Genomic DNA, 25,853 nt, shown 5'->3' with positions numbered 1-25,853 from the left:
TTGCAGGTATGGTATTTGGATCCATAATTAGACAAATGGTTTAGTTGTCAACTTGTCATAGATCATAGGTATGAAATGTTTTTTTTTTTTTTGGTGAATACATAGGCATGTGTTCTTATTCACCAAAAAAAAAAAATAACATTTGGATTGTGAGGGCCTAAGGGAAGAGGAAGAGTGTAAAAGGGTCAATACGAATAGGATGTAAAAGTGCCTATGAATACATATGCCTATGTAATTGAAACACATCCTATTCGTATTGACATTTGGATTTTGGAAGAGGAAGAGTGTAAAAGGGTTTAATTTTACGGCTGTAATCGGAGTAAGTCTGAGTCAATCTTTTTTTAAAAAAAATATTCTCTTCCTCAAATGTTACAACAATATTTTTTTTTGCGAAAAAATATTACTACTTTACTGTGGTTGTTTGGAAATGCTCAATATCTGACTTATCACAAGCGCACCCACTCTTCCTCTATTGTAAGTTATCATGTTTTATCTGATTGATTTTTATTACCTTATCTGGTTCACTCATAATTCAATTTCCAATTTAATTGGTTATGAATTAAGAATTTGTTGATTCCATCTTTGGTTCGATTCTTAGAATATTGCTGGGACCCATGTACAAAGAAAGGCACTCGTATCTTACATCTATCTAGCCAACTCTATAGTAGTAATTAACAGTATTTAGAACAGAAAGCTTAATTTTTACCTACTGTAAACTGTTAATGTACTCTTCCCGGAAAAAAAAATAATCACAAACTCGTCTTTTCATTTAATAGACGTCCTTGGTCCCTCTGCAAATACAGAGGAAGCTAGTAACGCTTCATCATGCGTAAGTTAGAGACACATATTTTCTCTCATTTTTATTGTTTCTCCAATACGTCTATAACATTATTGATTTTCCAATCCAAAAGCACAAAAGTAATTAAAGAAGTCTTGGTAATTTATAGCTACATAAATTGATTGGAGAATCAACATTCGCCGCTTGGTTCTAGTTCAAAAGTTATTGTCAAAGCTAATATCACCTAGAGAGATTTTGAATTGAGCCTCCCGTGGATGAAAAAAAAGGACCATGATCGTCCTGCATGACTGTGCTACATGTACTTCACGCTTGTAGAGTTGCATTCAACAATTATATACCATATGAAAATATAATGTAATCTTATTGATAATCTGAAAGTCTTTTTTTTAATATGATAATCAAATAGATTTGCATGAGTGATATCTAAAGTAATTTTTATTTGGTTAATCGTGTAAAACTTTTTACATTATATGGTAATTATATGGTAGATAGACTGTGTAAATCTATCAACTTTTTACACTTAATAATTTTTATAATTATTACCTCTTTTTAAAACTTGTACGAAAAAATAATTTTAATTAGTTGGTGGTGTAAAATTTTATCTTGAGAATGTACATGTCTTAACTCTAAAATTATTTTATTTTTATGCTTATTTTATTCAAAATTTTAATCAATTAAATATACTGTTGTTAATTTTATGAGCAACTTTATTATATTTTAAAAACACATCAAACATAATATAAATTTAATATATTTTATCTTATTCTAATATATCTATCAAAATATTAGAAATAAAATAATTTTCTTTTAATATCACATTTTGTTATTATTTTATGAAAGTTTTCTTATTTTTTACTACACTTGTGAAAATAAAAGGATGTTAATTCATAAAGAAAACAGAACAATTAGTATGTACTACATAATAGCATGCATAAAAACTAGCTCATTTTTTTTTCATAAAGCACTCACGGATATTTAAGCTCTTTTTTTTTTTCAATATATGGAGTGAAACTAAAGACCTCATACTCTTAAAAGCTTTATGAGTGTAATGAAAAGAGAAGGTCAATTCTTAAAGAAAATAATTCCCATATATACAATAACATGGATAAATTTTGACTCAAAAATTGATTATTTTTTTCAATAAAATGCTCTTAGACAAAATGTAATCTGATAATATTCCAAAGTCTTTTTTTTTTCAATATATGAACTAAATGACTCATACTCTCAAAAACTTCATTCTAAAATTAAAACTTCCATTCATTAAAAAAATAAAAATAAAAGACTCGGAGCATTTTAAAAGCTTGTTAATATCTTCTTAATATAATTCAGCCAAAAAAAAACCTCTTAGTATAAACTGCCCTAGGTTTAAACCAATAATATTCGTCGTACAAAATTCAAACAGAACAATTGAGTAAGAAAACCCGGTTTTTTTTTTTTGTTCAACTCTATCCCTAAGCCTTCGTGGGTCTTCGTTTTTCTCTCTTTTTCCAATGCTTGGTTATGCACTTTCTTCATTGCTTTGTGTTTGTTTAGTTGTTCCAATTGGGTATTGATGAGTGTTTCTTCATGTCGTTAATATGCTTTCTTGGGTGTGGTTTGATCCGCCGCCAAGTGCACTTCCAACGCCAATGCTTGTTCAGGTTCTATTCCTCTGCTTCTTCTGCATTGATGTTAGAAGACCACGTGTTTGATGAAAGTCCAAAATCTCATTTTGTTATTAATAGGCCTGCACCTCATGTTCCCGCAACGAGGAGCGAGTTGTTTCCTTTAGTGTCTAGGGTGTTCAAATCACTGAGTTGGAGTGTGGCAAGAAAAAAAAAGTTTGGGAATTGGGTTGAGTGTCATGGGTTTTCTCATTCAATCAGTTGCTTTAGGATAATCGTTCATGCGTTTGCTTTGGCGGGGATGCGTTTGGAAGTGTGGGCTTTGCTTAGAGATATTGTTGGCTTCTGTAATGAGGCCAAGTATGATACCTTTGAATTGTTTTCAGCTTTTCTGGATTCACCCCAGCACGTGGAAAGATCCGGTGTTGTGTTTGATGTGCTCATAAGCGTGTTTGCATCCAACTCTATGCTGGAAAATGCTCTTGATGTGTTTTCGAATACTAAGCATGTTGGGCTTGAGCCTGATATTAGGACTTGCAATTTCTTGCTGAAATGCTTGGTTGAGGCGAATAGAGTGGAGTTTGTTAGACGGGTTTTTGAGGAATTGAAGGACCGTGGTCCATCGCCAAATATCTACACTTATACAATCATGATGAATTTTTATTGTAGTGATGTTGGGTGTGATGCAGGTATGAGACAGGCTGCTGTGATTCTGGGAAAAATATATCGGAGTGGGGAAAAGCCAACTGTTGTCACATATAGTACTTATATTCATGGACTTTGTAAAGTTGGTAATGTTGAGGCTGCTCTGATGTTAATTCGCAACTTGCACTATACAAACCAGCCCCTCAATAGCCATTCTTTTAATGATGTAATTTATGGATTTTGTAAAAGAGGTGAAGTGTTTGAGGCTTTGCAAGTTTTGGAAGAAATGAAGAGCTCTGGGATATTACCAGATGTTTATAGCTACAGCATCTTAATTAATGCCTTCTGCGGGAAAGGTGATGTAATGAAATGTCTTGACTTGATGGAGGAAATGGAACACTCCCAGATAAAACCATCCATTGTTAGCTACACCTCCCTCATCCATGGTCTGTGCAAGAAGAATATGTTACAAAATGCAGTGGATATATTCCATAGTATTGGTGCTTCTAGTTGCAAATATGATTCGACTGTTTATGAAACTTTAATTGATGGATTTTGCATGCAAGGTGATATGGATTCAGCCATCAAGCTTTTGGAGGAGATGATCTGCAACGAATTGGTTCCTACTGCTTTTAGTTGCCGCAGTCTAATTAGGGGATACTACAAACTGGGACTATTCGATCAGGCATTGGAAGTTTTTAATGCCATGCTACGAGATGGTATTTGGCCAGATACCATCGCTTGCAATTATATTCTTGATGGATCTTGCAGGGCAGGGTACTTCAAAGAAGCCTTGACACTGTTGGAGGACTTCCAAGAACATGGATTTAACCTCAACCCACATTCATATAATGCAATCATCTACAAACTTTATAAAGAAGGTTATCCAGAAAGAGCATTGGAGCTCCTGCCAAGAATGCTTAAAAGGAATGTACTTCCCTCAGTTGTTAATTATAGTACTCTTATATCTGGCTTTGCCAAACAGTCAAATTTTAAAAGGGCCGTGAACTTATTCACGAGAATGGTAAAAGTGGGGATCACTTTCAACATTGCCACGTATACAATTCTTATGAGCATATTTAGCCATAGTCACAAAATGCATGAAGCATATGGAATTTTTAAGGAAATGAAAGAAAGGGGTTTATGTCTAGATCAGATTTCATATACAACTTTAATAGTTGGTTTTTGTAATAACAGAGAAATGAAAAAGGCCTGGGCATTATTTGAAGAAATGTCGAGGGAAGGCTGTTCGCCAAATGTAATTACTTATACTTGTATAATTGATGGATTTTGCAAGTCAAACCGGATAGATTTGGCCACTTGGGTGTTTGATAAAATGAACAGAGATTCAGTTATTCCTGATGTTGTGACTTACACCGTCCTCATTGATTGGTATCACAAGCATGGGTATTTCGATCAGGCACATAAGTTATATGATGTAATGAAGGATAAGGGTGTTTTGCCAGATGATATAATTCATAATGTTCTAGGTCTGAAAGCTGGCACAGTTCAAGAAGGTTAGGCAGCTGCATCAGGCTTCCATGATATCCCGCTGGTATGTGTTGACATAATTTAATGTATTTGGCATTCCTATAATTATATGTCATGTTATTAAGCTTGCTTGTTATTTGATAATCCACTCGAAATAGTATATTCATTATAAAATCTGTGTTGCTCTAAGCAGTATCACTCATTGACATCCACTTATTGTATAGTTTTTCTTTGGTGTTTGGGGGGGGGGGGGGGCGGGGGGGAGGGGGAGTGTAATAATATAGGTATTTGTTATTAACATACTAGTTTATACACAATTTCCCCCGCTAGCTAGTTATTTTGTGACTAATATTTGAACAGACATTTCTTAAGTCAATAAAATGAGATGAGTAATGCTACACACGATTATTTTATGCATATGAAAATTTACATATATAGCCACACCATTAGATTTTTGTTTATGGAAAAATAGTGTATAACATTTTCAAAACAGAGCAGGTGTGCCCAGTTTAAAAATGCACTTGAATCCTACTCATCCTTCAACTTCGTTGAATGAAAATTTCAATAATAATTACATGTGTGACTCATTTAGCATTCATATGTGTGTGAGTTTTCATTTAGTGTAAAAGTTCCCCTGCTAAGCAATTTTTTTTGTCCATTACTGGTTCCTGTGCTTGTTTTAATTTTTGTGAATTACCAAATATCTTTACCTGTTTCAATTCTAAACAGACCCACTTTATATATCAAGTTGAAATATTGGGTAGATGCTGGCTGTGATGAAATGATGATTTTTTTTTTGTTATAGAATTAATAGTAATGATGATTTTAGTATTGAAAGTATTAAAAAAATAGTTATATTAATCTATTATTATAATTGTCATCATTTTTGCTTCTGATGTGTGTGACAGAATCAGAAGATTGAATATTTCATTTTCGGTGCTGTGATCCAAAGGAGGCATATTGAGTGGTAAAGAGAGTCAAATTTGGTGAGTTAAATTGGATGCCCATGTGATTGATAATTGCAAAAATCATATGTCCTGCTAAGTATAGCATCACCTTTTTTTATAGTGTTATTTTTCTATCATATTTCCCATTTGATTCTTATTCATATGTTCCCTGTCATATTGTTTATGATAGGTCAGGAAGATGAATCCACCCTTTAGGTAAATGCTGAATCATCATGCAGAAGTGGATGAATGGGAGTTAATAAATCATTATCACTGAAAAAATGGAGGTAGTTCTCTATTCATATTTATAAACATCAAGATTAATATCCATCGATATACTTGACCAATGACTTGTAAAATTTAGATGTTGTAGGCATATTAAGAAGGTGGATGTGAAATAAATCAAATAATTTTATAAAGTCAATGTGGTGCATAATTATTAATTAGGGATACTCTAAAAAAAGATGTTAAGGTTTAGGTTGAAATGACTTGTGGGTTGTATGCTTTTGATTTCTTAAACTCTTTTTCTTGCACTATTGGAGAAAAACTATTCTATTTTGCAGTGTTTTTCTTGTTGATTTGCCTTATGTACTTAATATAAAGAAGCACTTCACATTTAGTGGTTGTTACAAGAAACAATTCACACTTCCTTGAAGGGCGCAAAAAAGTTTGTATTTTCTTTGTGCTGTGAAGCCTCAACTTTTGCTGAGCAACTTTAGACATGATTCTTAATAGATATTAATACTTTGGTTGCAGTGCTAGATACGGTTGAGTAGTTGTAGACCTATATGGAACACTTAACACAAGCATGATTGCAGCCATTATCTGCATTTGGGTTCTTAGCCTGGTGCTTGAGGAGAAGGCTGTGCCTTGATGTTCATAAAATATTCTTGAAGATGTATATGTTCAGCATTTAAAGATGGGTATTCAATTAATAATTATATTATTCTATTGGAAAGCAAGCTTCATCTCTCACATTGGGAGATCATCTTTCAGCATGCATCACCATGACCTTGGGACCAGAATACTTGGTATCTTTTTTCTAAAGCTGTACCCAATGCTTAATAGTCACTGCAACGTAATGCTGCTACACTATGAAAAACTGTTCATTGGTGTATTTCAAAAGTTAGTGACCAATTGATTTGGCTTTTGTCTGCTTAAAGATGATACCGGAGATAATACAGCAGGAAAGAAGATGATAAACACTAGACAAAAAGCTGGAGATTTCCATTCTCTACTTAAAGATGTCATTGGGCTAATTGGGTCTCATTTTCCTGTTTGCATTGACTTCATCCCAAGGACAAGAATGTCGGAGCTATTTCTCTGGTTAGATTCTATAACCAACTTCACTTTCTTCATTTTGTTAAGAAAATTTATATCCTATGGACCAGCCTGCCAGATAACTTTTACTTCTTTTTTCCCCCCTCTATAGCATTATGTTTGACCAGCAAAATGCCACTTCCCTCAACGTACATGTACCTCCTCTTACTTAAGCAAAGATGTGATCCTTCCAACCTCTAATTAATTAATTTTTCTAACTATGTATTAATGCTCCATTGTAACTAACTGTTGATAGTTGGGAATCCCTAGCACTTTGTGTTGTAGTTTCTTGGTCGTTTCATTGTCTTGATGTGACTCTAGTCTGTTGCTAGTTACTATTGCTCTTGACGTTCAAAAGTCATGTACTTTGACACATGTCTTTCTATTCTATTATCCTTTTTCTTGTTGTTTGGCATAATTATTTATCCTAAAAAATGCTTCCAGTTTTTTTTTTTTTTATCCTTATTATAGGAAGATCAAAAGCAAAGGGACACCAAAAGATTAATGAAATGCTCAGTATGAAAGAAATTCATCGTGATTCTAAGCTGTACCCTTCTTGTGACATGGCAATTTCTCTAAACTGAAGGCTGTAACAAAAAGAAATGTGGTAATTGTGAACAATACTCTGCTACCACTGCAACAAAGCAATTGATGCATCAGATCCAAATGGACATTTCAGGTATTTGGCTTTTTTAAAAGCACTGTAAAAATTCTTTGCATGATTTGCATCTGCCAAGATTCAATTTACAGAATTCTTCTGGAACTTATCTTTGTTTCTTTTTTTTTTTTTTAATTCATTCAAGGGATGGTTCATGTGAATTGTTCCCACGAGAAATGGTTGAGTCCTGGGAAGAGCAAATAAATAATCACCAGGCAGTAGGACAATTACAGGCCGAGCTCTTTCCTCAACATGGCTTGGCATGTCTTAATTGTCGTCAATTTAATGCAAAGGTGAGTAAAGCTTTCTGTCTGTTTCTTACAAAAATATGGCATGAAAGTATCTGTTGAATGGATTTGATCATTGTTAAGTTACTGAATTGATAGAGTATATATGGCTTTGATTGAGGCTATGTATTTGGTTAGCCTGTGATACAGCTCTGGTGAACTCTATTTTAATATCTACTACAGAAATAGAAGTGACCTTCCATTTTTCATAGTGTATTATATATTTTGACATACTTTAGTACCGGACAAGAACAAGAAGGCACCCTCGTACATTATAATGCAAAAATGAAAGCCAGAATATGATTACTTTTATTCTGAATTCTGCTAAATGTATCACCTACTTACCATCTTTTCTTGTAGAAGCAAGACTACAAGAGATTTTGATGATGCCAACAGTCAAGTGTTCTTCATGGATAAGTCAAGTGACTTTTAAGCAATCCAAGAAATACAAGTTACATCTACAAGTTAGATTCTCAAGTTAGATTTACAAGTTAGATTTGAAAGCACAAAGGTTTGGCCAAGAGGATTTTCTTTCAAAACTTTTTGTTTTAAAGATTTCTCTCTGGTAATTAATTACCATAGGCTGTAATCGATTACCAGTGGTACAAAAGCTTTCTGAAAAATATTTTAAGTATTTTTCAAAGGTTTTTAAAACATTTAATCGATTACCAAATCATTGTAATCGATTACCAGAGGTTTAAAACAGTTACAGATTGCTTTCAGTTGATTTTAAAAGAATTTTTAAAATATGTAATCGATTACACAAATCTTGTAATCGATTACCAGAGACTCTGAACGTTGGAAATTCAAATTTTAAATTAAGAGTCACAACTGTTCAAAAAAAAAAAATAACCGTGTAATCGATTACACCAAGATTGTAATCGATTACCAGTGAGTAGTTTCGAGAAAATCTGTCAATAGTCACAACTTTTTATTTGAACTTTGAAGGGCCATCAAATGACTATAAATTAGTGACTTGAGCACGAATTTTAAAGAGAGTTTTCACTGAATAAAAACGTTTTTATTTTCTCAAATACTAATCTTCATATCTTCTGAAAAATTCCTTGGCCAAATACTTGTGACATTCAATAAGGAATTGAGTGTTTCATTGTAACATCTCTCTCTTTCAAGAGAGATCATTTATTCTTCTTCTTCTTAGTTCTGAACAAGGGCTAAGAGACTAAGAGTCTCTTGTTGTAAAGCATCTGAACACAAAGGAAGGATTGTCCTTGTGTGTTTTAGAAGTTGTAAAGGATTTGCGGGATAGTGGAACTCCCAAGATGATTTCTTGGGGACTGGACGTAGGCAACGGACTTTGCCGAACCAGTATAAAACTGTGTTTGCATTCTCTCTTCTCTCAAGTTTAATTTGAATTATTATTTAGAAATTCATTTTAAAAGAAATCTTGGGACTTGGGTTAAAATTTGTATAGAAATTTTAATTGGAGAATAGTTTGTAAAATCTTAATTCAACCCCCCTTCTTAAGATTTCTGAGGCCACTTGTCCAACATTCCTTTGGCAACATCATAGGTGCAGATGGATTCTTGGGAAAGAGCTAAGGCTGATGTGGTCGGAGGAAGGAGATATTTGCTGAATCCAATGTCATTGTTCTACAAAACTAGTATTTATATATTTTTTTTTCCTTTTCTTCGTGTTAGCGCTAAAAATATTTAGCTGTAGGAGTTGTCTGTTCGCATCAGCTTACGGCTGATTTAGCCAATAACAACCAATTGGGTCTGGCCAATTCAATTCAAATATGTGAGGGCCTAAGGGAAGAGCCTTGAGTCATCAGGCAGGAGGTTGAAATTGTGGGGGACAATCTCTGAGCGGTTAGAAGAGGGATTAACACATTTAAACCACTCCCTTAAAAATGTGTGATGTGGGTAGTTATCCTCTAGGGAACGGCTAGCCGTTGCATCCCTTTAAGTATTGGAACTCACAATGTAAACAGGGTTCCTGACCAGATGAATAACATTTCTCTTATTCTTCGTTTACTTATTTGCAGTTTAAATCTTTCTTTTAAAGCATTTATTTATTGCTTTCCCTTTCAATTTAGTCGTTCACTGTTTCCTTTTTTTTACCTTAAATGCCATTAGGAGTAGCTTAGTATATAAACTTCAGTCTTTCAGTTGTTAAGGAAGCTTTTTACCTTAATATCGTGACCGGTTTAGTTCCTAAGCTATATAATGAGAATTGAATTAACCAATCTTGCAAACAAAAACAACTTGACAAAGATAATGCAAGAACAACGCTACCATGTCAAATTAAGGAGGGGGAGGAGGGGGAAAGAAAGGAGACTTTGCTTTGATCTTGTTGTCCCTTAAGTGTGATTAGGAAGTCAGAATGTTCACTATAGATGGGAGGTGGCAGAATTACCATTGTCCTCGTATAAACATCCTCAATTTTTCAAAAATGTCATTGTTAATTTGTTATGTTTTCTTATAATATGATCTTATTCATTCTCAGTTGAGTTGTCGATTTGGTCCCTCAAAGTGTATGATGATTTCAAGTTAATTCTTAAATTCAAATGAATTAAAAAAAAATCCTTGAAAGTAGTCCGTTTTTCACATCCGTTCTTCGTTTCATATAACTCCCTGCATATTATCATTAAAATGCATTCTATCCTTGTATGTCATCTAAAATTAAGAAGAAATGTGAAAGACGAAAGCTGCTTTGAAGAATTTTTTTTTTAGTTTAATAACATTTAGAGATTAACTTGAAACCGGGTATATTTTCAATGACCAAATTGACTGTTTTGTCTTTTTTCTCCTACTATTAGAAGAAAGAGTTATATATATTTTTATGATTTTTTTTTGTTGATTTTCTAATTTATTTTTATTTTTTTGTAAAAAGAACATAATTAAATTCTTTACTATCTGTGTTTGTCTCATCATCCCTAATTCCAATATGTTGACAATGAAGTAAATGAAAGGTATACTTATAAAGAATGTTTATGCTAGCAATAAGAATATAAGTGTGAGAAAGAGAGATATTAGAGTGTGTCATAGTTATCGCCCATTGTATAGAGTGAGATCCTTAATGGATTAAGGAAATTACAATTATGATAAAATAACTTATTTGATCAAACACAAGAAAAATAGAAATATTACAATAATGTGTTATTTGTGTGTGCGTGCTTGTGTGTTAAAATATTAAATTTATTTTTTTATTTAATCTTTATGATATAGGAAGATATTGTAGGGAGATATTTTTAAAACCCACAATTTGTTGCTTGGCCTTCATACTCTAAGCAAGCAATACAACTCGGAAACCATAAGATAATGCAGGGAAATGCAACACTACACGTTTAGGGTCCATTCGGGCTGGTTTTCAATTATTAAGTATAAAAAATTTAAAAAAACAAACAATTTTTAGTTTTAGTTTCAAAATTTTTAAAACCCTAACTCAGTTTTAGAAGTTTTTAATCCTATAAATATTAGTTTAAGGGTATATTTTATGGTGAGAACAACAAAAATAACAATAGTACTGATGTACGTGGTGGTGATAATGGTATCATCATTGTTGGGGTTAGTGATGATAGTTGGTGATGATAACAATAGTGTCTATAGTGGTGATGATAGTGCAATATCACTGATAATGATGCTAGTGCCAATGGTGGGGGTGATGGTAATGTTGAGAGTGTGTAATGTCGATAGTATTGGTGTCCGTGGTGGTGGTGACAGGAAAGATCATTGTCGATATAGGAAGAGTATGTGTTTTTTTTTAGCTAAAAATCAAATTCACACACAAAAATCTTAATATTAAAAATGAATGCAAAAGTGTTTTGAAATTAAATTTAAAACTATCTCAACTTCATTTTTGCCAAACTCATTTTATTTCGAAATCCCATTTGAAAACCAAACACCAAAAGTAACAATCACTCGGATGAACTTTAGTAAATAGAAAAATGGATAAGAATTTACTATATGAAAATTTTAAATTATTCTTAAATGAAATAGTAGATGCACTTAATATTTTAAAGAAAATCAATAGTTTGTTTATTTAGTACTAATTTGGTTTCAACTTTCAAAATTATTCATGTTTTGAACTTTTTTTTTATTTCAAAATATGTTTTATAAATTTCAAATCTAGTTAATTATTCTTTTCATATATACTCTTATTTAAAATAAGTAGATTTGATCTTTATGAAAAATAAATCAGTTACAACTTATTGAAAAGACTTCAATAAATAACAAATTGCGTTAAATCTTAAATTAAATAAGGGTGTTTGGATCAAATAAATTAATATTTTATATTTACTAAATACTTCTTATTTTTATATTTTTTTATCCGTAAGAATCAAATACTCTTAGTTTATATTTCCTCTGGAGTCATCATATATTAGCAAAAATAATTAATTTTATACTAATTAAGAAGTTTAGTTCATATTATTTAATTTTATTAATCTTAAGTAAAAAATAAAATTATTTCTAAAATGTTATTGATTGGAATTTATTATCATGAATAAAAAAAGTCATTGAATATAAAATTAGAATTAAATAAAAAGTGTTTTAGAAATGATAACATTAAATAGGACAAAATTATTTAGATTTGTTTATATTTAAGTACAACATATAAAGACTTTTTTTTAATTATATAAGAGTTTAGAGGAAGTATTATATTAATATTAAACATTAATTAGTTTTGATGAAAATTTAACTTCAGATATAAGATCTTTTAATCATTTCACAAAAAATAGGAACTTTATGTTTGTTCAAAGTTAGTAATCACGAGTATCTTTTAACTTACTGAATTAGATATTAATCACACTTGCAATATGTGATTGTTGTTGGTCTAAGAAAAAATTATACATGAGAGAATCAAACATAAAATTATCAATTTCCACTAAACATGTTTGTTCTTCGTGCATGTAAATACAATGGGTTGTTACACCATTATATATATCCTACAAGTTAAAAATTAAGAACTTTAGTCAATAATATTAAATTTATCAACAAATTGTTGATCTAAGTGACACTTCACTCATCCTCTTAAGCAAGGTCTGAGAGCTCAAGCCATGTAGATGAGAAGAAGAACATGTGATTCAGAGGAGATAACTCCACCAAATGTAACAATCATATGGTTAATATTTCGTATCAATAATATAGTAATAATTTTTTTATCAACTATATGTATAAATTGATGGTATTCAATAAAATTAGCTACAAAATTAACTAGAAGTTAGAAAGCTAGTTAGTACTAAAAAATTAACTTATTAAATTATAGATGTTCAATAAAATCTGTCATTGGAGTAGTTGAAATGTATAAAATGACAGGAAAATAATAAATTATGATTTATTTAAAAAGAATAATTAAGAAAATAAATAAATATATTGAGAATAAAAATAAAAAAAATATAAAAAACTAGATACTGAAAGCTAGCATTTAAAAAAATACTAAGAGTTATTAAAAAAAATTGATTTATTAAATAGTTAAACAAATTTTTCATCTAATAAAAAAAAGAACGAATTGAAATACCACATAATATTTTTATAATTATAAGAAATATTAACAACACATTATTTCTTATACATAAATTCTCTTCTATCCGTAAAATTTATTAAAAACTATTAAATAAAAAAAATCATTAAATAAAATATGAAACATATTAATTTTGATGATATTTAATAAATTTCAACAAATAAAAAAATGTGTTAGAGAATGTGAAAGTAGCATTTTTCTTAAATTATTCTTTAAATCATTGAGACCTCAGTCTACTTAATTATTAATTAATTTATGTATTTCTACTTGACGTGACAACCGTCCATTGTTTTATTTGTTTGGGAGGATGCTAAAAGTGTAGGTAATTCGAGCAAGGCGCAACCCAAAGAGGGTGACCACAACCTTTAATTCAATCCATTTCCCCTCTCTCTCTGTTCAAAGCCACAATCTAATTAATTTCCCATTCTTCTCCAACAACTTAGGGTTTCCCTTTTCCCAACAACAATGCCACCCATTCCCTAATTAGTAATTACGCTTTTTCTTTTCCTATTAAATTCATTTCCCCGACATGGACGGCGGCGGGTCCACTCCGGCGGCGCCGATTCCGAACGCGAACGCGCCGCCGCCTTTTCTGAGCAAGACCTACGACATGGTGGAGGACCCTTCCACCGACGCGATCGTGTCGTGGAGCGCAACGAACAACAGCTTCATCGTGTGGGACCCTCCGCAGTTTGCCAGAGACCTTTTGCCCAAATACTTCAAACACAACAACTTCTCCAGCTTCGTTAGACAGTTAAACACTTACGTATGTTTCCCTCTTCACTATGTTAATGATAGGTGTTTGATTTTTATTATGTGTTGTGTGTCAGTGTAAGTATGATTCAAAAGCATGATCTTTCTAACTATGTGTTTTGATATGATATATGGAGGAGTGGTATTGTGGGATGAGATTTGTGGATTTGTTGCCGTGTATGAAAATAGTGGCAGCTTGTGAATTTTTAGTTTTGATATCTTATCATCCTGCGTTGTGTCTCAGTAACTAGGTGAAGCAGAAGAGGGAAAAATTTGACAAACAAAGCATCTCTCAGGTTAATCAGTTGTTTGATTACTAGTTTATTGATGTATTGTATATCGGATGTCATATTTTGTGTTGGATTATGAAGTCTATACCTAACAAATTGTTGTAAAAAGGATTTGGGGATCTACAAGAAGATTCTTGCGGGTGAAGATGTTATGATTTCGTACACTGGTTTGCTGTTATTTTTTTTATACAGTTACATGCTCTTTGCTGTGAGAGAATCCGTTTGTGTGTTCTGCATAGACACTTAAATTTTGTGAAACGGAATCTTTTTGATACTTGATAAATAGTGTTGTTGTCAATACAATGAGTGTTATATGTGTTTTTCAATTTTTATAGGAAGACCGGTAAAGATGGCATAAGGATTAGGGTTTGTAAACGACGAGGCAGCACTGCTTGATAATTGATTGCATTTAGGAAGATTGTCCAAACTTTGCAACTATGTTGTGGAATTGATCAATTGTCATGGTGGTAGACCTGTTGTATTCCTAGTTTCCCACAAAGCACAAATGTGTGCCTGAGACTGTCCCCAGCCTAATTGGTGGATATGGGATTTTTTTTATTTATTGACTAGTCTGTCAGAGTAAATAAGCAGTACACTCCTTGATTGTAAAACCGATGAATATCCTCTGTGGGATTGGTAAAACATCTGCATCATAGATTATCCCCTAACTGAACCTGGGTTGAGACTTGAGTGCATAACATTACAGCTTTCATTGCAAGGTTGGTTCCAGTTGCTCTTGTAGAGAAAATCCGCTTGACCATGATCAAAGTTAGATTTTTATCCATAGCTAGACTTTCTTGCGATCTTGTGCTATGTTGTTGCACAACCCTCATGTGCTATATTATTGCATACTTTAGTGTTTTATATAACAACTCAAGTTGTGTGCCTTTTCAGAGTGTGTTGACCTCTGTCCTGTCTTTTCTTTTTTCCTTTTCTAACGTCATCAATTCATTATCATTATACAGGGTTTCAGGAAGGTTGATCCAGATCGCTGGGAATTTGCAAATGAGGGTTTTTTGAAGGGTCAAAAGCACTTGCTTAGGAGTATTACACGACGAAAACCTGCCCATGGTCAAAATCATCAACAGCCTCAGCAACCGCATGGACAGAGTTCATCGGTAGGGGCATGTGTAGAAGTTGGGAAGTTTGGGCTTGAGGAAGAGGTTGAGAGGCTTAAAAGAGATAAGAATGTGCTCATGCAAGAGCTTGTGAGGTTGAGGCAGCAGCAACAGACCACTGATAACCAGCTGCAAACAATGGTTCAGCGCCTTCAGGGAATGGAGCAACGACAGCAGCAAATGATGTCATTCCTTGCCAAAGCTGTCCAGAGCCCTGGCTTCTTTGCTCAGTTTGTACAACAGCAAAATGACAGCAATAGGCGCATAACTGAAGTCAACAAAAAGCGTCGGCTTAAACAGGAAGGTATGGCTGAAACAGAGCATGCTGCTACTCCAGATGGACAAATTATTAAATATCAACCTATGGTGAATGAAGCAGCAAAAGCAATGCTTAGGCAGATCATGAAATGGGATACTTCTTGTGTAGAATCTTTGAATAAAAATTCTGATAACTACGTGATTGGTGATGCTTCATCATCTTCCAGTGGAATGGACAGTAGCAGCTCTTCAGGCTGGACTTCTGGAGTAACTCTTAAAGAGGTCTCTCCAGCTTCGGTGCAGTCTTCACATGTTCCAGCTGCAACTGGGACTCAAGGGCATGTCCCCTCAACCGTTAAACCTGAAATTTTATCTGTACCACAAGCAGTAGCTTCTGAAAAAGTTATGAAAGATGGAGCACATGATCCACCTTCTATCCCTGTGTCTCAAGCAGATGTAATGATCCCTGATCTTCCTCCAATAACAGAGATGGTGACAGGAAATATTCTTGATATTCCTGAAGAAAATTATATGGCAACTGAGACAGATGAGGGATACATGGATTCTTCATTGGGGGCTGGTGGGTCATTTCCCATTGATTTCGAAGGTATTTCACCTGATGCAGACATTGATGATTTGTTAGCCAATCCTATTTGGGATGAAATTTTGCAAACTTCAGTTCCAGAGGATATCGATACCAATGTGGCTGAAGCATCCAAAGGGAATGAGGTCCAACCAATGGAAAATGGATGGGGCAAAACTCAACATATGGATCACCTTACAGAGCAGATGGGTCTTCTTTCTTCCGATGCAAAAAGAGTTTGATATCTATGATATATGATTAATCTTCATATTGTCTGAGGTAGTCCCTGACCCAAACAATACATGACTGAAGTGATGTCTATAATATATAATTAGTAATTACACTCCCACTTGGTCACTGAAAAAGACAATGTTTTTCATTTGGTCTTCAATGGCTTTTTTTAGTTTGTTGTGCATACCAAGGCTAAATCCAACTTTCTCACACGTGCATTTACATTGATTTTTCATTCGACTTCGTGTTGAAAACAAGTTATGAACTTATGGCCTTGTCATGGCATCCTCAGGAAGTGTTTGTGATCACAAGATCAGTTTTTCCAATGTTATAGGCAATCTGTCAAGTTGAGTTATATGTGAACGATTCGGTTCTTTCCCAATTTTCAAGTTTCCTTGATGAGGGGAAAAAGAGAACATGTTGGGTGATGATTGACTGCTCAAGGCGTCTGAAAAATGCACATTGGAAGATTTGCTTTCTGAACAAGGGCGGCAACAATGGACAGCAGTGGTACGATGTTAAGCTGCAGGCTGTTTGCTTCTTCGTCAATTTTATTTTGTCCTTTCCGAGGTTATGTTTCAACTGATGGAAAATAGAAGGAAATGAAATTGAATGATATTAGTCACCATTGTTGAAATTGTTCATAACATGATGGAATTGAACTTGATGGAATTTATTCCATTTCTTTTTATCCAATGCTCTTACCCCCTAATTTGGGTATATGGTAGAACTATTTTATTGTTTGTCAAGCAATCTCCTTACCATTCTGTTTGCTTTAATGAAATGAAAAGTTCTATTACGCAATAAAATATTCAAACAGTAGTATAGTAATTTAGTTCCATCATTTTCATTTTATTCCATCCATAAGATATTTAAACAATGCCGAGAGGTTCATCACATAGAATGAGGGGAAGAATGAAATAAACAGTGTATTGAGATGGGAATGGTTGCTGACATGCTGCTGCCTCTTATTATTTTTTGTTTTGATTTTCTAATTTATTTTTCAATGTAGTGTTCTTGACTTTACATTATTCAACAAGTTTATGTAACTCCATTACTCTGTGCTAAAAGAAAAGATAAACTTGTTAAACGGTGCAAAGTTAGTGAATTAAATTGAACAGAAAAAATTAAAGGATCGAAGCAAAAATGATAAAGAACTAATTGAGATTACATAAAAGTATGTAAACGCTAAGATATTTCATGAGATATTTAGTGTTAGAGGCAAATATGATTTTCAATATAGGTAGGGAAAAATAATAAAGAATTTATTTGTAAGACTAAATAAGATTTGAATGACGATAATTAAGGAAAACTATAGAAGACTATTTAGAAAAATGAGTTAATTGTTTAAAATGAATTAAAAATGTTTATTTTTTAACATTAATATAATTTTTTGAGTAAAAAAACATTAAATATAATTTTAACACTAATTTTTAATATATTTCTCACTTTTTTTCCTATTAGAATCTTTCAGTCTCTTTTAAAATCAGTCTCCGTTACGAGGTTTTCGGTGAATTAGGCAAAAGATTCTTTTCAAGAAAGAAGACATCTAGTGTATGAAGAATTCTAAGCACATTTTTCACAAGGACTAGTTGGACTGTTAAGATTGATAATATTAAGAAAAATTGTCCTATTCTATATAGAGTTTAACCGGTATATGCGGTAAAAGTTTTTATATTATCAACTAATCCAGAATTGTTATTGGTATAACTTGAGTAAGTAGTCCTTATTCTAACGTGTTAAGAAGTTTATAATCTCATTTAATCACAAATTAACTCTTATAATAATTTTATTATTTTTTAAAATAATTATCTTAAATTTTAAGGTAAATATTATAAAATTTAACAAGTTTATCATACACACTATTTGTGATCTGATTCGATGATAGTAAAAAATTACATAATCAACGCACTATTATTTCTATTTCTATATACTGATTCATCAAATAATGCAAGATTTAAATTTAAATGCAAAGTTAGGGTAAAGCTTTTTTACACAAATGCCCAATAGAAATCATCTACCTCTTAATGAATAGGATGATGGAGGAATAGAGTGAATTTCTATTAGAAGCTTGTATAATTTTTTGTACATTAATAGTATATTTAAATTAAATTTATAATGTAATTGAAATAAGATAGAATAACGTAACTCTTATATTGTTTATCCTCGCTATCAAATGAGTTCTATATTATGATTGAGACAAGTTTGTTTTTTCTAGAATGGTACACAATATTTCAACAAGTTTTTTGTTAGCTGATCTAATAATTTCTCAAAAACTTGAATAATGTATAAATAACTGTTGATTTGATTCAGTGTATTAAAAATATTATTTATAAATATTCAATTCTTCTTATTCCCGCATGTAATATGACATTCACAATTCTATTTTTTTTCTTATTCTCATAGAATCTTCTTATTTTATAGCTAATCAAGAATGGTCTCACTTTTTATTTCAATCCTGATTTTTTTTAATTTTTAATAAATCTTAATTAACAGTTGAGAGAGTATTACTAGTACTCCTCAACTTACAAAGACAATACCTTCTAAAAAAAACTTACAAAGACAATATCATTTAGTGAGTGAAAATTTAATTACCTTCATCAAAAAATTATGTACAACTATTGTTTTCGTTTTCTTTTTTACCTAGCATACTAACCTTTGCACTTCTTGGTGTTACTGTTATATATATGCAAATAAAATGTGTTAATGTTGAGTGAAAACTCATGGTTTTGCCTTAATGTAAGGATTGTGATCCGAAAAATCTGATTGATGGATCTGACTTGTTATATAATTTCGGGTTGTGTCACTGCTTTGGATGCTTACCACTTGATTATAGGCATTCTCCACTATCGCAGCATCATTCACTTTTAATAATAATGTCTCTAACAAACACCCCAGGGTTGTAGATTTAACGAGAACCATGGAATTTGAGATTTTACTTACCTAAATTTGGATACTAACTGAATTCAAGTACATTGTTAAAAACAAAAGATAAATAAAAAAAACAACAATTATCACAACCATGAAGCGATAAGATACGCTCTGATATCACCACCAAAATCTCACCTGTCCATCAATTTCGGGTTCATCACTAAACACTTGTCATCACTCTTATTAGCCAAAGTTCATAGTCAAGCACGTGGCTTTCTTTAATTAATTTTGTTCTCTCTTTGAACCCCATATCTATATATTACATTTCTGTTTAGGCTGAGAGTGTTTTCAAGTGCGAACAAGGTAAATGACATTGGTTATCAGAGAGAGGAGACACAAACAAGCTCTAATGCTTTCCTTACCAAAACCACATTCAGATTTTCCATTTCAAACACACATACCAGCAGTGCTGCCATCCCCATTTTCCCATGTAGATTCTTCTCCAGGCATCATCAAGGACCTTTCAGACCTTGAGAAACTAGCAGTTCTTGGCCATGGCAATGGCGGCATAGTCTACAAAGTTTATCACACGAAGAACCGTTCCTTTTATGCATTGAAGGTCTTACGCTTGAATGAGAATGGCATCGGCATCCTCGAGGCCGAGATTCTAAAACGAGTGAATTCGCCGTATATAGTAAGGTGTCATGCAGTTTTTGACAATGACAACTGCAGTGAGGGTGACATTGGCTTTGTCATGGAATACATGGAAGGAGGATCGTTGCACGATGTGTTGCAAGAACACCACAGGCTGCCAGAGGAGGTGATCTCGGTGTTGGCTAAGCGTGTTTTGGAAGGACTTAACTATCTGCATGGCATGCACATCGTCCATAGAGATATTAAACCCTCAAACTTACTTGTGAATGACAAGGGTGAGGTGAAGATTGCTGATTTTGGAGTAAGTCATGTAGTGGAAGGAAAGTTTGAGGTAAGCGACTCCAATGCAGGAACATGTGCCTATATGAGCCCGGAAAGGATTGATCCGGATAGATGGGGTGGTGAAAATGCAGACGAGTTTGCAGGAGATGTGTGGGCAACGGGAGTGGTGATGTTGGAATGCTTTTTGGGTTATTTTCCGTTGATCGGTCCAGGGCAGAGACCAGATTGGGCAACTTTGATGTGTGCAATTTGCTTTGGTGAGAAGCTGGAGATGCCAGAAAAAGCATCGCCAGAGTTTCAAAATTTTGTGAGGAGGTGTCTTGAGAAGAATTGGAGAAAGAGAGCAACAGTTTTAGAGCTTCTTCACCACCCTTTTGTGGGTAGAAACTGTTGCTGTTCCAGTACAGGGCTTGGAGATTATGTTCTTCGGGGTCAAGTTCACTAGATTTTGATTTTTCTTTCTATCTGATTCTCAACCTTTGTTTTGAGCTTTTATCTTAGTCTTCGGCCATAATTTTCAGACCATCGTGAATAGAGTTGGATTTTTGAAGCAGGCAGGAATAATCTTTTGGCTTAAAGTTAGAAATAAGAACATCAGTACATTTGAAAACTTCCTACGTGCTGATGCAGGCAAAAGAACCCCATCTAACAAATTTTAATCGGACATTCCAAATTTCCGTTGGCCTCGTTGCTGTATGGAAGAGATGTGCTCCCCCTAAAATATCTGCTCCATGTTCTTTATAAGTAATGAATTTGAAGAAATAAAGGCAACCAAAGTTCAGGATTACTTCACTTAATGGTTAAAAAACTAGACACTAAATTTAAGATCTTTATTTTGAGTGTCAAATGTGTTAACTGACGTATTAAAGACACAACAATCATTCAACAATTTATAATAAAAAATTAACAAGATATAAAAAAGAACCATTTTATAAAATACGATATTTACTAACAATTGCTCCAAATAATACTAGATTCGATCTCAAATTTGAATCTTATGGATAAAAAAAAACATGATTGAAAAAAGAGATCTTATTAGCAAAACTGATAAATATATATCTTAAAATTTAAAATAGATTAATACTTTCTTATTTAAGCAAATAAACGAGTACTAAATGTTTATTTTGTTCCTTATGACATGCTCTAAAAACAGACCCCACCACAAAAAAAGAAAAGTTAATATAATATTGCTAATTATTTTCAATCAAAAAAAGGAAAAAAGAGATCTTATCAGCAAATAGTAACTCAAGTTCACCCACCAATAACTCGAGTGACTTCGTGAGCCACTTGTAATATTAATCTTTTCTTTCTGAATCCAATATCCCCAACTTGAACATTAAAATACCTTCAGTTTTGTAACAATCAATTGCAATTAATCATTGATCCCTCAAAATTAGAGCAATAATATCACATAAATATTAAAAAACACCAGCTTCTCAATCCAGACTAGAAAGACTAACAGAAAATGTGACTAACAATCTTGCATGGAAAGAACCTTCATTTGCAATCTTCATGCCCTTTCAGACCTACATGTCACCAGAAGATGTAGAGTAACAGCTATGTTTTCTACCATGGGAAAAAAAAAAATAGGCATAACAGTTCTTATCTGCAGATAACAACCATAATCATGTCACAATAGAAGCACAGTGCTACGAGGTGAGTGTGCAAACTATTTTGGTGGAGTCAAATTCCAATTCTTTGAAATTTCTGTGGGCCTATAGAGATGACCACCTGCAGCAGAATGTTCGACAGAAACAAAGGAAACTAATGCTCAACCAGGCAAACCATGATGTGAGGACCATAAAAAGAGCTATACTTACTACATACCATTCTACTTATGTCAAAGAAATCAGCAAATAAGGAAAAGGCAGGGCATAGTGAAAATGCAATGTTATCGTAAACATGCAAACCAAACTTGAAAGCTGATAGAACACCAATTGATAAACATAAACTAATAAAATATAATTCAAAACAGAAATCACACACGATATTGCAATACAATTGTTGTTCCATAGATAAAAGATTCTTGTAGAGAATGTTCTCTGTCCACAAACTACAAATAACATTAACCTTTTCTTAATTACACACCCGGACTAGCAACTATACCCTAATACATAACTGTCATCGGGGTTATTTTCTATGAAAAACTTTCTAAAGGGAGCTTCAAATTCTAATACAGAACTAATACTGAACAACTAATGCAAGACAAGCTATTTTCTATCACATATTCTAATAATCCTTTACTGCTCCCAAGTCCCAACTTCTATCCTTAACTGGCCGTTATTATTACACTTAAATCTAATAATACATGACTAGTATTAGGAACTTCTTTCTAAAGTAGGAAAAATAGAACCCACAAGAGAAAATCACACACAACGGGGAAAAACTGGAATAGCTTTCTTATTGCTGAAATAGAGAGAACAAACCAAGAGCCAAGGTATACGAGTATACCTCCAAAGGAGCTTTCTCCGTTTACACTGGCAATAGCCCAGTAACTGTATATTTCCAATCCCCCTCTTACTGAAGAGAGGACTCTTATTTATAGGAGTTATAATTCTCCAAATAACAGAACTAACTAACTCTCTCCAAATAACAGAACTAACTAACTCTCCTATCCCTCTAAGTGTTTGTTACAACTTTTTGACCCTTTCCTCTTCCTATAATAAACCTGCAAACCCAAACTCTTTCCTGCTACAGATTTTTGTTTGGACTCAGTTCTAACAACTAGTGAGTACTCATGAGTCATGACAGTTATTATCAGATTCCCATCAAAAGTTTTTATTGCACAGAATTTTGATATGAACAGATGAGTTTTAAGTAAATATCACAGCACATGTAGACAACCATCTATAATCCAAACCAGATTTCAACCATGTACCAAGAAAGTAACTGCTTTCAAGAATTCATTACTAGATCATATAATAAATATATTAGTTGGTAGAGCCAAAGGCACTCAGTTGAGTTCTGTTTGTTCATATGTTCATCAAATAAAGTGAAGGAATAGGCAAAAGCATACAAAAATAAGCTAAAAACCAGGGGGTTGTGAAAAATCCCTGAGTTGATGATTATAAATGTGATTTAGGATTCAGAGAGTATACATTTTTTTAATATCAAGGCCAAGGGCAAGCCTAGGCACAACAGTAAGGTTGCTACCTTGTGAGTCAGAAGTCACAGGTTCATGGAAACAGCCTCTCCACCTTGAATTAAGGCTGTGCACATGTATCCTCCCTAATCTAACAGGGTGGGGAACCTTGAGTGAGCTTCCCTTATGATGCCAAATGTATAATTGCATACATATCATGGGAAAACACACACAAATACTGATATTTCACACCATGATGAAATCAAGGATCTGAGCATCAAGCCATCAACTGAAGTAGGTAGCATCAATTAACTTAATGCAAGGATCAAATAAGATTTAGGGTCACATGTTTTAATCAACTGAAACCAAAAAGTACCAAAATAGTTTTCTAAAATATTCTAAGAAACTCAGAAGATATCATAAAAAGAGAGATCATTAAGTGATTAATATACAAACCACCTCGATGTGATACGAGGTGGATCCGCGAACGTGGCCCTTCAAACTTCCAGTTATCTTCAACCAATGATTTAACCTCCTTGTTGAGTGCAGCCATGAGATCTGATTTTAAAACTGCAAAATAGATAGCAGAATATCAAAATGAATGCTTCATGTGTAAGTTCAGCAAGAACAGACAACAGAATTCATTATAATTATAAATCCAAAGCTACATATAAAGATGATGCACTCTGAGTAAACCAAAGTTTTTTTCTTACCCTTTTTTTCCTTTTCAAAAGCAAGACATAGTGAATCAACACAAGAAACCAGGCGAGAAAGCCCTCGCTGAGGAGATATTAGTTTAGCTTGATGGTTGGGAAGGGGGGCTTAAGGGTGAAGGGAGAAGGAAAGAAGAGATTGTGGGCTCGAATCTCACACTGACATTTCTAACAAAACTAATAAACTGACATTTGCCAATTTTAAAAAAAAAAAGCCCTCGCTGATATAAATCCTAACCCGAATGCAATTTAAGACTACATATTAGTTCAAACCCGAGAAACCCCAAATGAGAACATACAAAAACAAAAAACAAATAATCAATATTGAACGATTAAATCAATTAGCCATGAACAATAATTCAGAGTAGCTCATGAATCTCAGTAATTGCAATGCTAAAAAAGTGCAACAGAAGGAAGTAAACTTAAGATTAAGGAGACTTAAATCAAATAATATTAAAATGACCCTTAGATGAACTTCACCCTAATAACTAATAGGGTATCATCATATTCATGCCAATTGTGAAATGACCGCAAAGTTTCAATTTTGAATGAAAATCACAACAAAGGAAGTAAATTGAATGAAGTGCACCTAGCATGGCCTCGTCTTTACGCTCTTGCGACGAGATGGGATCACACGGGAGATGAAAATCGTCAATGGAAACAGTGGCGTTGCTGCTGGCGCCGCCACCACCACCGCCGCCTACAACCGCCGTCGTCGATAGTGAAGAGTGGGCCGGCGATGAACTATTCATCGTTCCTCAAAAATTGGTTTTTCTGAATATGAATAAGAACCAATTCGTGTGTTTTTCAGCTTACGCCGGGATTCGGAACTCTGTAGAATCAAGCTTTAAGTGTGCTGCGTAACATGACACGAACTTCTCAGGTTTTTGTTTAATTTGGTGATCGTGCCAACTTTGAAATTTGAATCAGCAGATTCAGCACTCACCAGTTCATCCCACGCAAAAGAAAAAAAAAGAGGATATTTTTAAAATGCTCTAAGAAAAAAGAAAAAAAAAGCATTCAAACAATGAAAGTAAAATATCAAAGAGTAGTTATTTTTAAGGTGCATTTTCATTTTGAACCACATCCAAACAATGTTCTAAGAAAAAAAAAGCATTCAAATTTTAAAGAGTAGTTATTTTTAAAATGAAACTAAAACATTTAGCTCAATATTAAGAATGATAAATTAATAAAAATATTTTTATTATGTACTTTTTAAAACAATTATTTCTTTAAAATTAAATTAAAGTAAACTTACACTCACTAATTTTAAATACATTATAAAAACAATTTTCTTAAAAAAGTAAATCTCACTCTCCCTCCCTCTTTATCCTGTTGATTTATTAGGCTCTAAAAATTCAAATGATTCTACAGCTTAAAAATCAAATATGCAAAAATAAATGTTTTTAAAATCAATTCTAAACTCGAAATTAATTTGACAATGTAAAACCAAACACATTGTTAGTGCAACGTATATATCTCGCTTTATTTTATTAATTGAGAAACTGAGAAAGATGTGTATTATTATCAAGTAAGATACAAATTGAATATTGTAAGTATACGATCCTTTGAATTTTTCTTTTATTCTTTAGTTTAAATGAGTGTCCACAACTGATTATGTTATTGAATACAACACTAAACTGCGTACAAATGATTATGTTTTTTTTTATCGGATTACAAATTATGTTAATTTTGTTAGAATGATAATTTTATTATTTGGGGCGATAGTTTTATTAGTAGGAGAAATTGATAAATTTTCTTTTCTCTTTTCTCTTATTAGTAGAAT

The 25,853-nt window shown here is 33.0% G+C and overlaps 3 protein-coding genes across 16 annotated transcripts; 2 read left to right on the top strand and 1 right to left on the bottom strand.

Annotated features, from left to right (window-relative positions):
* The first annotated feature begins 2,053 nt into the window (after nucleotides 1-2,053).
* On the top strand, nucleotides 2,054-17,214 carry LOC114408621 (heat shock factor protein HSF8-like). Of its 9 annotated transcripts, none has more exons than XR_003665917.1 (6): nucleotides 2,054-4,603; nucleotides 5,448-5,525; nucleotides 5,677-5,773; nucleotides 6,243-6,517; nucleotides 6,650-6,812; nucleotides 7,278-7,483. XR_003665917.1 is itself a non-coding variant. In XM_028371777.1 (6 exons), the coding sequence occupies exons 5-6, from the start codon at nucleotides 7,641-7,643 to the stop codon at nucleotides 16,474-16,476; spliced, it is 1,353 nt and encodes a 450-aa protein (XP_028227578.1). In that variant the 5' UTR covers nucleotides 5,447-5,525; nucleotides 5,677-5,773; nucleotides 6,243-6,812; nucleotides 7,278-7,485; nucleotides 7,610-7,640; the 3' UTR covers nucleotides 16,477-17,208. The 9 variants fall into 9 exon arrangements, 4 of the variants coding, with proteins under 4 accessions (XP_028227578.1, XP_028227570.1, XP_028227562.1 ...); XM_028371777.1 differs by lacking the exon at nucleotides 2,054-4,603 and adding exons at nucleotides 7,610-7,757; nucleotides 15,241-17,208 and having other exon boundaries at nucleotides 5,447-5,525; nucleotides 6,243-6,812; nucleotides 7,278-7,485; XR_003665918.1 differs by having other exon boundaries at nucleotides 6,243-6,812; nucleotides 7,393-7,485.
* Nucleotides 17,215-19,703: 2,489 nt separating this feature from the next.
* Nucleotides 19,704-20,717, top strand: LOC114406258 (mitogen-activated protein kinase kinase 10). The gene has a single exon (XM_028368914.1). It carries the CDS (start codon nucleotides 19,704-19,706, stop codon nucleotides 20,715-20,717), a length of 1,014 nt encoding a protein of 337 aa, XP_028224715.1.
* A 782-nt stretch (nucleotides 20,718-21,499) lies between these two features.
* LOC114408587 (protein SAMBA-like) lies at nucleotides 21,500-25,083 on the bottom strand. Of its 6 annotated transcripts, none has more exons than XM_028371708.1 (4): nucleotides 24,657-25,082; nucleotides 23,811-23,924; nucleotides 21,893-22,003; nucleotides 21,500-21,798 (listed from the first exon to the last, which is right to left on the bottom strand). In XM_028371708.1, the coding sequence occupies exons 1-3, from the start codon at nucleotides 24,817-24,819 to the stop codon at nucleotides 21,942-21,944; spliced, it is 339 nt and encodes a 112-aa protein (XP_028227509.1). In that variant the 5' UTR covers nucleotides 24,820-25,082; the 3' UTR covers nucleotides 21,500-21,798; nucleotides 21,893-21,941. The 6 variants fall into 6 exon arrangements, 5 of the variants coding, with proteins under 5 accessions (XP_028227509.1, XP_028227523.1, XP_028227502.1 ...); XM_028371722.1 differs by having other exon boundaries at nucleotides 23,814-23,924; nucleotides 24,657-25,081; XR_003665910.1 differs by having other exon boundaries at nucleotides 21,893-23,924; nucleotides 24,657-25,083.
* Nucleotides 25,084-25,853: the final 770 nt, after the last annotated feature.

The sequence above is a fragment of the Glycine soja genome, chromosome 1 (assembly GCF_004193775.1).
Source record: "Glycine soja cultivar W05 chromosome 1, ASM419377v2, whole genome shotgun sequence".
Lineage (NCBI taxonomy): Eukaryota > Viridiplantae > Streptophyta > Magnoliopsida > Fabales > Fabaceae > Glycine > Glycine soja.
The sequence above is the reverse complement of the archived record's forward strand: the minus strand, read 5'-3'. Positions and strand labels throughout refer to the sequence as shown.

What these genes read in the sequence shown, in the direction of transcription:
- LOC114408621 (XM_028371769.1), top strand. Translation starts at nt 13,762, where the DNA reads ATGGACGGCGGCGGGTCCACTCCGGCGGCGCCGATTCCGAACGCGAAC. An exon ending in TTAGACAGTTAAACACTTAC is followed by an intron (nt 13,999 to 15,240) that starts GTATGTTTCCCT and finishes ATCATTATACAG; the next exon opens with GGTTTCAGGAAGGTTGATCC.
- LOC114406258 (XM_028368914.1), top strand. Translation starts at nt 19,704, where the DNA reads ATGACATTGGTTATCAGAGAGAGGAGACACAAACAAGCTCTAATGCTT.
- LOC114408587 (XM_028371689.1), bottom strand. Translation starts at nt 24,819, where the DNA reads ATGAATAGTTCATCGCCGGCCCACTCTTCACTATCGACGACGGCGGTT. An exon ending in TAAAGACGAGGCCATGCTAG is followed by an intron (nt 23,925 to 24,656) that starts GTGCACTTCATT and finishes TCTATTTTGCAG; the next exon opens with TTTTAAAATCAGATCTCATG.